This window comes from Sphaeramia orbicularis, chromosome 19 (assembly GCF_902148855.1).
Source record: "Sphaeramia orbicularis chromosome 19, fSphaOr1.1, whole genome shotgun sequence".
Taxonomy (NCBI): domain Eukaryota; kingdom Metazoa; phylum Chordata; class Actinopteri; order Kurtiformes; family Apogonidae; genus Sphaeramia; species Sphaeramia orbicularis.
In genome coordinates this window covers 37,646,081-37,660,561 of record NC_043975.1, presented here as the reverse complement: position 1 = coordinate 37,660,561, position 14,481 = coordinate 37,646,081, and the positions used below count along the sequence as shown (strand labels likewise).

At 37.5% G+C, this 14,481-nt stretch overlaps 1 protein-coding gene across 5 annotated transcripts in view; it reads left to right on the top strand.

Annotated features, from left to right (window-relative positions):
• tex2l (testis expressed 2, like) overlaps positions 1 to 14,481 on the top strand; it is a 37,118-nt gene that overhangs the window by 5,520 nt on the left and 17,117 nt on the right. For all 5 annotated transcript variants that reach the window (XM_030121806.1, XM_030121803.1, XM_030121804.1 and 2 more), the window contains exon 2: positions 6,818 to 8,226. In XM_030121806.1, the coding sequence (XP_029977666.1) occupies positions 6,859 to 8,226 (1,368 nt within the window). In that variant the 5' untranslated portion in view covers positions 6,818 to 6,858. The remainder of the gene's footprint in view (positions 1 to 6,817; positions 8,227 to 14,481) is intronic.

The window sequence follows — 14,481 nt, the reverse complement described above, 5'->3', positions numbered from 1 at the left end:
ACATTGTTTTACTCAGCTTTCATTGGCCTCTGGGGTCGTCACAGCTGAGTACTCCCAACAACAGAGTTAACCAAACCCCCCCCCAAGGACAGGGTCTGGGGAGTCAGCAGAGATCCCACAAACACTTTCCAACCTAATTATGGAAATATTCTATTTCTGCAAAAAAGTGGAAAAAACATAGACTTGACAGAGCAGTGACTCGAGGCTTATCACATACAGACAGGATTCATATACGAGGATGAAAGTGCCAGCAGCATCATGAAAGTATTTGGAGTAAAAGTTCTTGGGTGACCTTTGCTCTATGGAAAAAAAGATCTGTCTGGAGACTCATATTCACTTATGCCTTTAAATGCATGTACTGCATTACATGTAATGCACATGTTGTTGAAACATTTTCAATCTATGTATAGACTATGCGTTTCAGAATTGTTTATCTAGAGAAGAGAAGTCCCACCCCTTCCAGAACCTAATTTGCGGGAAAAAAATGTATTACAGTCAGTGGGGAAGGACAATTAATTTTTTGATCCTGTGTGAAGTATGCATCATTTACACATATTATGTGTGTCAGTTTAAAGGAGAATTCAAGAATAAAGTCAAGAAAGTCACAGTTTATGGTAAAACTGTTGAACTATCCTCCTGAAAATATGGAAATTTAACCCTGTAAAGCCTGAACCATTAAATCATCGACAGAAAATTCCAGTTCTTTGAAACTGGAGCCTTTTTTGGTCCTTCTGAATAATCATACATGTTTGTTTGTTTGTTTGTTTTTTTCAAATATCAATTTCTATGTATGATTTTCATTCATTCATTCATTTTCTGAACCCGCTTTATCCTCACTAGGGTCACGGGGGTCGCTTGGAACTTATCCCAGCTACATAGGGGCGAAGGCAGGGTACACCCTGGACAAGTCGCCAGTTCATCGCAGTGTATGATTTTCAATTTTGTATCATATTGATACATCAGGTCTCAATGCTCAAATACTATTATTTTTGAACAAACAAAATAAACAAATAAAACAAAATAAATAAAAATAAAACACAGACATGTCTAACAAATTGGTAATTCCTTTTCAAAATTATTCTACCTCCTGACAATCTTGTAATGTTGCTGGAAAGGCCTCTGGTGAATGAATTCCTCCCCCTTGGTGTATTATCTGTCTATTGCATGTATCTAATTGTATACATCTGGTTTGACAAGAAAAAAAATATCACATTGATCATGTAGAGGACTTCAAAACTCATGTATCAAATATGATACGTTTGTCATTATAGGGATAAAGACTATACACCTGAAAGTAGCAGAGACATTAGGAGAAACAGATAGTGTCATGATAATTGTCTCCTCCACAGTCTGTTCAGAGTCACAAGATGTTTCTACAGCTTCAACATGACCAAACTATAGCAATTTTCATCCTGTCTAATACTTTTTTACCTCACTCTTTATAAGTGAGGTGAGAGCTAGAATGCACCAAGGCAGAGGACAGTGTTGGTGTTGATGGTATATATCATGTGTGATGAGAAGTGCAGTCTATTGGGTTGTTTAACACAAAACTAGATGCTTTTTTTTGCAATAAACAACTTTCCTGGCAATTCAAACAGGATTAAAAAAAATATTTCTTTGTCATCACTGAATGCTATGCATACTTTTTCCAAAATTAAGTCCCATGGGGTGCAGTGGAAGGGGTGGGACTTGGGCTCACCAATAAAAATGAGTTATTATACATTTATATTTATTAAGTCATATATTTTTGGACAAAACCACAGTTCAGTGGATTGTAATGCTGGGTGGTACAATGGATAAACCTTTAAAATCTGAATTTCCTATACTCTGTAAATTTCTTTTATACAGTACATATCATCATAGTCATACCATAATAGAAACAGACCAATAGTTCAGTGTGATTAATCTATTGGATAAGGTAAACCAATGTTATTGGTAGAACTTGCTTTCAGTAATGGCTAATAGCTGATGTGAGGCTTCTCCAGTGGTAATACTCACTCTGAAGGAAAAATATTAGCAAAAAAAGCTAAATCAGTTGTACCTAGTTGAATATTCTGGTTAATTAATTGGTTATCACCTTTTTTCTTCTCTAAATGTACTTCATTATATCACCCATTATTGTTCGACTTAATACAATAGTACAATTAAATCAGCTGTAAGGTTTCATTTGTTGGCTAACTGTATAAAATTGTTCAGTGCTAGAATGATGATGCAATGTAGTTAAAGAGGATGTGATGCTATATTCTGATTACCCATCTTACTACCAGTTGTCTTTCAAACACAGCAGTTAATTACCTACAACTAACTGTCATTTGGCCACTACAAATGTAGAAACGGTCCAGCTCTGCAAAGGCATGTATTGCATATATTTGTATAGTCTATTTTCACATTGGTTCACACTCAGCTAAAACACAAAAAAATGAATGAAATAAGTATAAAATTATGAAATCAGAAATAATCTCTTTCAACATTTTATTTTGCAAATAATTTACACCCACTTATACCATGGGTGTCGAACTCATTATAGTTCAGGGGCCACAAACAGCCCAATGTGATCTCAAGTTATTATTCTAAAAATAGAATGACATCCTATGAATAATGTCAACTCCTAACTTTTCTCTATGTTTTATTGTTAAAAAGTTAAATGACATGATGCAACTGTTTACATCTACAAACTATTCTTTAAAAATGTGAAAAACATGAACCTAAAATTTCCTAAGAAAAATAAGTGTAATTTTAATAATGTTATGCCTCATTTTATCATTTAGATGTGAATTACAACTTACAGATCACTGTGGACCTTCAAATATACAAAACATTTAGTAATTTTGAGAAATTTGATAAAGACAGAAAAATAAAGAATAACATGAACAAAACATGCACAAAAATGAACAAAAAGTTGAGAAACACTAGCAAAATGATGTCAAAATTGCACTTATTTCTATTAAGACATTTCATGTTGTTCATATTTGTTCAAGTTATTCATAATTATTGTGAAAGGATAGTTTGTAAATGTAAATATTATCATGTAGCTTTCCTTTTTTACACTAAAACACAGAAAAATTGGTAGTTGTCATTATTTCTAGGTTATTAGGATAGTATTTTACCGTTCTGATCCATTTGAGATCATATTGGTCTGTGTGTGAATTGGACCCTTTGATGGGATGGTTTTGGCCCATGGGCTGTATTTTTAACACCCTTGACTTATAATATTTTGCTTCTATATCTTTTGACCAAAAATCAGCCTTTAAATGTGACAGAAATACTGATTTTAAATTTATGGTGATAAAAAGTTTTGATGTTAGCTGATATGAAAACTTTTACAGGATAACAGTTTTGTCTTTCACTGTTAAGGTTCTGTTTTTACAAAATGACAGTTTGCACAATAAAAGCATTTTACATTTACTTTCTTCAGCAGTTTCATGCATACTTTTTAGTTCACTAATAAGGCACAAAAATAAGCCCATCAGACATGCACGTGGGCTCATGCATGTAATGTGCATTAATGTGTGTTCTCTGGCAACAAGCAGCTTCTAGTCCCACATCCCACCCTGTGAAAAGCTACGAGGAGGTTCTAAACGCTGCCTGCATGTGTGTCTGTGAGGTTTATCTCCCCCACCATCCATTTTGGGTGAGAGCAGATTAGTCAGAATCCACCAGCTGCTGTGGAATTGGTTGAAATTGTGCCACACAGTGCTGTAATACAGTTACGTAAATCTGACCGGTCGTAGGTAGGGTTTAACTTGAATACAGGGCTGGGCACTTGACCCAGAGAGAGACAGCAAATAAAGGGTCCCCACTAGGCCTTTGTGCTGATTCGCAACTTGTGTGCAGTGATGCAGAGCTGCTCTTTTTTCTCAGCCTATTGCTCTGTGCTGTTAGCTTTTTGGTTGTATTATTTTGACGTGTCAGTAGGTGGTGGCCGTTAATATGGAAACACGCAATGCTGCTGACACGCAGAAGCTCCAAGGGGGTGGAGTGACAGAAAGCTTCTTTGAACTCCCCTCAGTATTCATCCGAGGGTTACATAAGTAACTCTTTAAGCAGCTCCAGAAGACAGCAGAGGTTGTGACTCTGGGGTTTGGATCAGTTTCTTTTAGGAGATGACATGCCTCATATTAACCTCAGGAAAGTCAATGTGATTATGTCTACATTTACCATAAAAACTGTGGAAATTACATATTGTTAGCATCTTAGCATAATTGCGTAAGTCATACACTATATGGACAAAAGTACTGAGACACGTTGACCTCAGGTGTTTCTTTTCTAACGGGTCTGGGCTACAAAACAATAATAACAAATGTCAAAATGTAGTTTTATATTTGATGAATATCTGATTATTAATATTGATGTTTATATGTCAAATCAGCATGAAGAGGACATCTTGCAGCTGTAGCCATGATGTGTTCCAATATTTTGTCCATATAATTTATAAACATCAGTAGTTCCTTAACCCTTCATAGGGCAAGTGACTATTTTTGGTAATTTCCACCTACATTACAAGACAGTGAAAGTAGCAGTCACAGTGAGGACAGTGAGTCAACAATCTCAGGTCCAATGTGGTCTACAGGGTCTGTAAGGTCCACCTCTGCATGTGCAGTGAGTGTACCTGCTTTGTTAGGTACCATGAAGTAATGGTACTAATGTAAGGAATGATGTTCAGAGGGAGAATGTGGCTGTGGACAGGTGTCTGGATCAGAACTTATGTTGTTGTAATGTTCTAAAAGTGATGTTCTAATGTTCTACTGTTCTACAACACATGTTCCTTTCATCTTACGTGTGTTTTTTGTATTTACTTCATGGCTTTTTTTCCTTTTTTTTTTTGGCCACTTATGGGTAGGGAACCAAATATGGTAACTTCATTGACCTTGATTTTCTACATAATTAAAAAAAAATTGGAAAAAAATTAATAAAAGTAATAAAGTCTGGTTATGTAACACACTAAGGTTGGAATTTTGAATTTCAGAGTATTTCTATGACTGCTTTATAAAGGGTTCAAGTTTAATCAGAGATTTTTATTCCCAAGTGAGATGTGAAGTACATAGTTAGTTGTGGTAGAGAATTATTATTTACAGTCAGAGCACAAAAAATATTGCAGAAATTTAGAGGCAGAATGTTTAAAATTACAGTCATGGATAAAAAAAAAGGCAATGTTGAGAGAAATTAAGTAAAAACCATCTCAGGGGCATTTTGGAAGTAAAGATAACTATTTACACAAAACTAACCAATGGAATGTAATGATATTTATCCCAGTATAAAACTATATCATGACATTTGTCAGTTTTTTTTTTGTATCCCAGACACCTGTTAGAAAAGAAACACCTGAATTCAATGTGTCCCAATACTTTTGTCCATACAGCGTATGACTTAGGCAATTGTGCTATGAGGCGACGATAACGATATACAGTATTTATCTGCATACATGTTTCCTACTGTTCTTATGGTTATGTGATGTGTTTTCATTCCCTGTAAAATTACAGTCCCTCTTTACAAACTCATTGATCATGTGCACATAAAATACATTAGATCCAGGCCTGCTGCCCTAGTTTGTGAAACATTTGGGGGGAAAAGCTGTCTTGTCTATTTTTGCCTCTAAACTCATTCGGTATGTGGAGCGACAGCTATGGGAGAGGTGGTTACTTTGGTTCTGATTCAGCCTCAGTAGACTTTACAGATGAATGTAAATTTCACACAACTCTTCACAGCTAAATATTAATGCGTAGCTGGCACTGGTAAGCACTTCCTGTGGAACTAAGCCACAAGTGTTGAAAAGATGCTGCTTCTTTCTTTCTGCAGCTCATTCACACATTCTTATATTTGTTTTGACTCTGAGACTTTATTTTTTTATTTTTATTTAACCTTTATTTAACCAGGAAAAGTCCCATTGAGATTGAGAACCTCTTTCACAAGGGAGTCCAGGCCAAGACAGGCAACAGCAAATACAACACACACGTACAGGATTACAGTTAAAACACATATAACAGACACATTTGACAATACATTGTTGGTAAAAAATAACATTTACAAGCAGATTGAGGGCAAGTTATGGAGTCAGCCTCATGAACTCTCAGTTTGGACTTAAGACCGCTCAATGATATTAGAGCTACACAATATATCGTTTGAGCATCGCCGTTGCAATGTGCATGTGTGCAATAGTCACATTGCAGGTCCTGCAATGTAGGAAGCAAATGAACTCAACATGTTCTCATCTATTTTCAAGGGTACCTGACACACACTGCATGCAGCGATCCACCATTCACAATCGTTCTTAATCAGTTCAGAGTGAGTCGCTGGTAACAATAATGAAAAATGAGCAATGAACAACAGAAAATCCCCGTAAATGAAGACTTCATGCCAAAAAGAAAAGCAGTTATCTGGAATTATTTTGGCGACAAGAAGGATGATATTGAAACACGTGTTCTGTGTTGACAGTGCCTTCCACCTGTTGCCACAACAAGGGGTCATACAACTAATTAGTTTGACCATTTACATCAGCACCACACAGCTATTATATTTTTTCATGTCGCAATATATATCACAGGGTTAAAAAAAATCGCAATGTCAGTTTTTTTTAATATCGTGCAGCCCTAAATGATATTAACTCCGTTTCCAGTCCTTCTGCAGCTGATTCCATGCAAAAGGTGCAGAGTAAACAAAAGCCCTTTGACCCAGTTCTGTACAGGCGAGTGGAACCAAAAACAATATATGATCATTTGTACAGAGAGAATAAATATCAGAACTTCCTTCACAATTAATGTACAAATGTAGAAATGCTTAATGACTTAACTGACCATCTTCTATTCGTTCTCTGTTTCAGTGACTGTTAGGTGCCTTGGATGTGTGATGTGAAGAGCAGAAATGGCAGAGGGTGGAAAAAATGGGGAAGGAGGAGGAGGTGGCACACATCTCCAGGAGCCACCCACCCACTCCCCTGTCAGTGCCAGCACCCTTGGGACCAAGCGACATGTCCCACGGGGGATCGTGATCCAGCTGACCGGAACAGAGGGAGAGTGGGACAGCCTGGACGACAGTGAGCTCATCTTTTCCCTTGATCACGATGAGGACTACCCCTCCATATCTCTGTCAAAGGAGAGGCAGTTTTCAGTGGAGGATGAGGGAGCGCTGCACACCCAGGCCTTCCATGTCCCTCTTAGTCCCTCATCCCCTGGCTCTCTGGGGAACTGCTCCACCACAAGCCCCAGCTTCCTGTCCCCCGGCCCTTCTTCTTCACCCTCCCACCGACCCCTCGCCAGCCTGGTCAAGTCTCTCTCCTCGGAGCTGGAACTGAAGGAAAGCTCTACTCTCAGGCCGAAGCCACTTCTGAACCTTGTGAAGTCGATCTCCACAGAAATCTCCCGCTCAGAGCCTGAGGTGTCACAGTCTAAATCAGACTCCCGCCTCAACCTCCACCTGTGGAAGCAGCTGACGCAGGCTAAAACCCGCAGCAATGGGGACTCTCGCACCGCGCCCCCGTCTCCAAGTTCACTCTCGCCGAGCGCAGAGGGTCTGAAAGGTGGCTTCTTTAAAATGGAGCTCGAGGACACCAAGAGGAAACTCTCTGAAGCTGTGCATGAACCATTTAGCAGCATGTTCAGTAAAATCATGAGAGAGGAGAGCACAGGTAGCCCCAAACACCAGTGGAAGAACCAGGGGGGGCACCAGTCGGGACATCAGGGGGGACACCAGGTCAGTTCCAGAGGCTTGGGTCAGGAAGGGAGCCCAGATATGGGGGGGCTGGAGTCTCCTGGGAGGAATATTCGGAGAACGGATGCTGAGGTTTTGCCGGTGTTTGACTGGCCCTCTATTAGACATCCAGGAAGACACCACCGCAGCGTCTGCCCTGTGCATCATTACCCACAATACCACAGGGATGAGGAGCTGGAAATATTTACCGACGGTGATGTGATGCAAATATTAACCACTGAGAGGAAAATCCAGCCTGCTGGGCCACAGCTCCCTGCAGAGCTCCCAGTTAGGATCTCACCCCTTCCACGCATGACCTTATTCTGTGTGGCAGTGCTGTCTTATGGCTACTTCATCCTACCTCTCAGTCCGTATTTTTCTGGCCTGGCTCTGGGGTTGGCACTGGGCTTCTTACTTGGACTGTTGCTCATTAGGATGGGCTCCTCCAGGTCTCCAGACCCTCGAAACAGAAAAACACAGAGACTGCTGGGAGAAGGAATTCTGACAGGGGGTACTGCCTGTGCTGACTCTGACACCCTCAAGGTAAATAGATGAAATATTTGAAAAGAGATTCACACTCATATTTCACCAAAATTTATTGTCCTCTTTGGCCAGTATGTTTCTGAAAATACATGTTCATCTTCATCTTACACCTTAACTGTTAAAGAGCCAGAGCTACTTTTGTGGCGGTTCCCAAATTAATTTTTCGCTGTATTTAACCTTATGATTTATCACCATTTGTTGTAATGTTTTCCTCTTTATTTTAAGTTTTTTTTGGCATAAATCATGTATTTTCATATATTTAATTCACTGACCATGTAGATGTTCTTTAAAGCTCACAGTAAATTCAAAGTTTATTGTATCAAAATTGAAAAAAATTTACCTCTTCAGCAAAAATATCATGAACTAATCCTACTATATAATGCATGTTCTGTGTCCGTCCGATTGATGTTGCAGCACAGGAGGGCGTTTGTACAGATTTTCCTCAGCCTTCACAGGCCCAAACACCACCAAATGAATAAAAACATCACCTGACTATCTACTAGGCACAATTTTATGTCCATATTCAGATGTTGTGAGGTATGCTGGGTGATTTTAGCCTCTCCCTACCTTGAATTCTTCATCCCTGCCACCATACTCCATTTTCGGAAGTGGTTATGCTGCCGTTCATGAAATTTCTACAGCTAGCAGACGATGCTACAATGTGAAGGCTGCAGTTCACGACCGCTGTATGAATTTAATCATGCTTGACAGGCCAAACAAATACATGCTCTTCCTTTCATGCCTTACATGTTGGCTCAAATTATTACACGCACAATGCATGATTAAATGGTAGTTTACAAATGGATAGTGGTGTCAGACAAGTTCTACTTATCATGCTATCGTACAATGGCACCATGGGTACAATGCCGCTAGTCATAAAAATAAGTGTCTCTGACCACCGTCATTGATCAAACTCCATGGGTTTTACTTGTGAATCAATGTTGTAGAAGATGACAATGTTTCCCCGTTCACTATGGAGCCTCTGAACATCCAAATGGATCATATCTGATGACCATGAAAAAATGGCAAACTGTATTTTACACCAATTATTTACATGTATTGATAGGATTAGTGGATCAACAGGTATTAAACATTATAGATCAGTAGACGTTTCAGGTCGACAGCGGATGTTTGGGTCTTTATAGATTAAATCAAATCTGTGAAAGCTACAGTGAATGCTACAGGGTGTCAACAGTATTTTGCATTTTTTTCCTCTTTATTCCTCCCACTCATGTTGTTTGAAGCCCATGCACTCATGGTGAGCAGCTCGAGTCTCGAAGTAACTGATCTAAAAATGGAAACTGTTGATGCTGAAAATGATCAAACCCACACCATCTTTAGAGACACATTACTTTAATCTATAAACTATAAATGGATCATAACACCTCAGACTTTATTGGGCTCAGTCGGTATATCTATATCTAGTTTTTATGAAATCACAGTTTAAAGATATTTTTTTAATCTATTTTTCTTTACATTTGGGCCTCTCATCCATAAGTAAATGGCGTAATTGAAGAGAACAGAAAATAATGATGTCTCTCTTCCACATGTGCATGGTTCTTGTTGCTCTGTTTAATGAACCTGCATCTGGGATATTAAATATAATTCTTACCGATATGTGTGTTTTCTGTGAGAGATTGAACTTAGCACACTGGAAAAAAATCCAAATCTTACCAAGTGTATTTTACTCATTTCTAGTCAAAATATTTCATCACACTTGAAATAAGACATAATCACCTAAAGAGTAACTTTTCAGTGAGATATAAGAACTTATTTTTAGACAAAAGATCTTGAAAATCGTATTTCAAGAAATCTTACCAAGATAATTTTCAGTTGTTCCATTGGCAGATTTTTTTTGCTTGAATTAAGCAAAAAAATCTTGAATTAAGCAAAAAAAAAAAAAAAAAAAAAATCTGCCAATTGAACAAGTGAAAATTATCTTGGTAAAATTTCTTGAAATACAATTTTCAAGATCTATTGTCTAAAAATAAGTTCTTTGTATGTCACTGAAAAGTTACTCTTTAGGGATTATGTCTTATTTCAAGTGTGATGAAATATTTTGACTAAAAATGAGAAAAATACACTTGGCAAGATTTTGATTTTTAAGTGCATTGATGCATTTAGAGACAGACATATGCACCAGTGTCATAATGACATTTGCAGAATACAAGTAACACTCGACAACCCAATCAGACACTTGTAACTTAACCAGTCACTGTAGCTCAACAGACTAAAAATAAAACCTCTGCTTCTTCTATGTTCAGTCCACAGTATAAACTGCTACAGAAGCAATTAATGGTCTAAGTGAGTGGTACCCAACCTTTTTTGGCTTGTGACCCCATTTTAACATCACAAATTTCTGGTGACCCCAGACATTCAAAACGGAGACATTTGTCTCTTTGAGATGTCTTAGTGGGGACAGACAGGTGAAGAAATCTTTCCATTCTCTGTTTGATCCGGTTTCAACTGTGTCCGGACAGGTTGAAGCGTAGTAATGCATGTGGTTACATGATCAGGCCAATCAAGCTATGCCCTTTCAGATGTTATATCCTGCATTTTATTTGAACTTGATTTTTATTGGGAAAAGTGTGTGGTGTTTTAATTATAATGAAATATATATTGAATCATTACAAAATATTTTTATTAGTAATTTATTTACTTTTTTTTTTTTTATCAATTACTAGAAATTTCAGGCGACCCCATATGAATTCCAGGCGACCCCACATGGGGTCCCATCCCCAAGGTTGAAAAACACTAGTCTAAGTGTTTGTACAGGTCTGTGTCAGTATTTTAAAAAGGTTTGTAGATAGAATGTTTGCTAAGGGCAAGAGGAAAATACCTCTTTAGAAAAACATCCATATTTAAAGTGGAGGTTTAAGTGTTACATTTTTCCCTGATTTTGTACACATTTAAATGTGGATCATATCATCACTAGAATGACCCTTGGAAACATTTTTTTTTAACTTGCCATTATTCTGAGACCATGTACAACAAGTATACCATATTTGCCACAATTTTAGCTGCGTTCATCCTCATTTATACAATATGACTCTTACAGTGCAGTGACTTACAGAATGTGGCAGGAGTTAAACTCTTAAACCTTTAACCCAAAAATCTTGAGCAGACATTTCTGCTTGAATCCAGAAATCCAGACTTTTTACATTACTATCTTTCCCATAATTTCCTGTACATAAAATTTACACCAATACATTCGCTAAGTCTCCTCTAACTCAGGGTGATAAGATTTTAATGATACGAGGTAGCATTTGTGTCTGTGAGCACTCCATGAGTCTGTTTAAGGAAAAATATGCTGTACTTACTATATAAATACAACTACAGTTCCAACTCAGTACCTGAAGAATACAGATTAATATTGTTTATATGGGAAGAGATTCAAATGGAAATGGAATTTAATTGTGTCCCTATTCTAGTTGGTGTTTTCAAATTGACTTGGCAGAAGAAGGATGTCTCACATAATGAAAAGTGGTAATTGGTTAATACCTACAGAGCTTGTTCTTAAATAGAGCATCATCAACTTTTTACTTGAGCACCTTCACTGACAGTTTCCTTCACAGATTAAATCCTTTGAGAGTGGCAAGTAACTACATAAGGTGTCCAGAATGCAATTAAAATCTTCAATAATAAAAACTGCAGGAGCAGCGGCAGTAATTACAGTTCTCCTCCTGACTGAGCTTGCACAGGGCGACTGGAGAGGACAGCTACCACCCAAACACTGTCACTTCCAGAGGCAATTAGTGGCAGGAAATAGCAGGAGGAAGCTGTAATTTGTCAGGGTGTGAGGCAGGTTTTGGGGGGTGGGGGGGTGGGGGGGGGGGGTGGAGAGTGATGGTGATCACTTGGATCTACAGTCTGTTCTATTGTCTCAGCGCAGAGATAAATCCCTTGTTTGGTCATTAGTAGTTTGGATTCAGTCTGAAGTTTAGATGTGGGAGGCAGAGCAGCAGGGTGTGGGGTGTTTTATTCAGATGAGTGACAGCTCATATGATGTTGGATTGGAAGCACATTAAAGAGATCAGGGCTGAGACTGACTCCCCCAAGTCAGGTTTTGCATTACCATAACACATCACTCATTAGTTAGTTGAAGCTATTATGTATGAATGAAAACGTTTATGTTGGGGGTTGTACAGTCGCATTCAGCTCTCGAAACACATGAATAACTTCGAAAATTAGCCAGAAACTAAAGCCAGAAAATTTTACACAAATCAGGATTTTGTATCAGCCATGTTTATCTATTTATTTCGAATCATGGATCAATAGTCTAAATATGATTTGCGAGATGTTTGTAAATTTGTTGTATAAAAAGCTAGAAAAGAGACTAAAAGAAGATGTATATCTGTTCATGGAGTTTAACTATGGAATGAGGCCAGCATGGATTTACAAATGTGTTGCTCATTTTTGTTTTATTTTTAAAAAAAAATGGTATGTAGGGCAATTTTTGAAGGTTAGAATTGTTAAGATCTAATAATTAATAAGTAAATAATTTATTTTCTACTCTACATTAAATTACCATTAATTTGGTTGGTTATGTTTTCTGTTTTTCTGGTTAAGTTTCACTTCTTTATGTTTTTGCTTGTTTGTTTGTTTGGTTGTTTGTATTTTTGTCTTCTCTTTTTCCTATTTTGAACTCTAGGTAGCTTAATTTGTTATGTAGGATAGGCGTTAATATAAGCATTATACTTCTGCCTGTGCCTTTTCAGACACTAACCTGTTGGTAATGTTTGTAGTGTTGACAGTGGTTGTATTATGTGATGACTGAATAAACTTTATTCAGTCAATAAATTATTCAATTAATTATTGAATAATTTAATTGAATAATTCCTTCAATCCTTCAATAAAGGATTTCGTCATCATCATCATTATCATCATCATCATAATGTAAAGCGCTTTGAGTGCCTTGAAAAGCGCTATAGATATCTAATCCGTTATTATTATTATTTTTTTTTTTTTTTAAGCCTTGATATTTCAAGAAAAGTTTTGGAGGATTAAGTCTAATCACAGTCTGATAATATGTATGTTGTAGCTCCATGACTCTTGGCCTGCCAGGATCTTCAACACTCACACTATATTTTGAATTACTGGTGCACAGTCAGTCACTGTGCTGGTCTGTTTTTAAGATTTGACTGCGTATCAGTGGAAAAGGGTTATGTGGTCTGATGAGTCCAGATCGACCCTGTTCCAGAGTGCTGGGCACATCAGGATGAGAAGAGAGGATGGAGTAATTACCCATCATGCCTAGTGCCTACAGTACAAACCTGTGGGGGCAGTGTTATGATCCTGGGTTTCTCCTTTTGGTCAAGTTTAGGTTCACAAACGTTATTTGTTTCATAAAATGAGATCAGCTGAACCTGAATATACTGAATGACCAGGTCTGAACATCAGTGAATTTTTTCTTCTCAGATGAAACAGATGTATTTCAAAATGACAATACCAGGATTCATCAGGATCAGGTTGATAATGAGTGATTCAGGGAGGGTAAGACATTATTTCCACACGTGGATTAGCCACCATAGAGTCCAGACCTGAACCCCATTGAGAATTGATTGATTGATTGATTGAAATCTTTATTTCGAACATATAGACAGAGAAATCAAAACAAAAACCAACCAATAAAATATCAGTTCTGGTACATAAAAGGTTGATAAGTAAACAAAACAAAACAAAAAAAATTCATAAAACAAATGAAATGAAATTATACATGCTCAAAAAGGAGTTGGAAGAAATAAATTCTTATATACTCCTACCCCCCAGTCTCTAATTTTTTAGGTATACTGGAGAAAACTTTACATAGCAGTCTGACCCTCCATCATGAATACAACATCTTGGACAAAAACGTATGTAACTCTAGATGGAAATAAATGTGATATTTATAGTTTGTTTGTTTATTTATTTCAAATATAACATTAAAACCAAACAAAAATATTTATAGAAAAGGAAAGGAAAACATTTGAAAAGGAGAGGGATGAAGTTTAATTTATAATCTCCCGCCCCCTTACGACATCCTTCTACCAACCTTAAATTCCCATGTCAGATCCCGTAAGTAACTCATAAATCCTACACATAACAGACTAACTTCTATTGTGATATTGCATAAGTATTGCGTTCATGCGTTATTTAAAGTAGGTGGAGGTGTCAGCGCTATATCATATTGCAATACACCCTCACTGGCCACTTTATTAAGTACACCTTACAAATACAGGTGGACTCCCTTTTACCTTCAGAAGTACCTTATTTCTG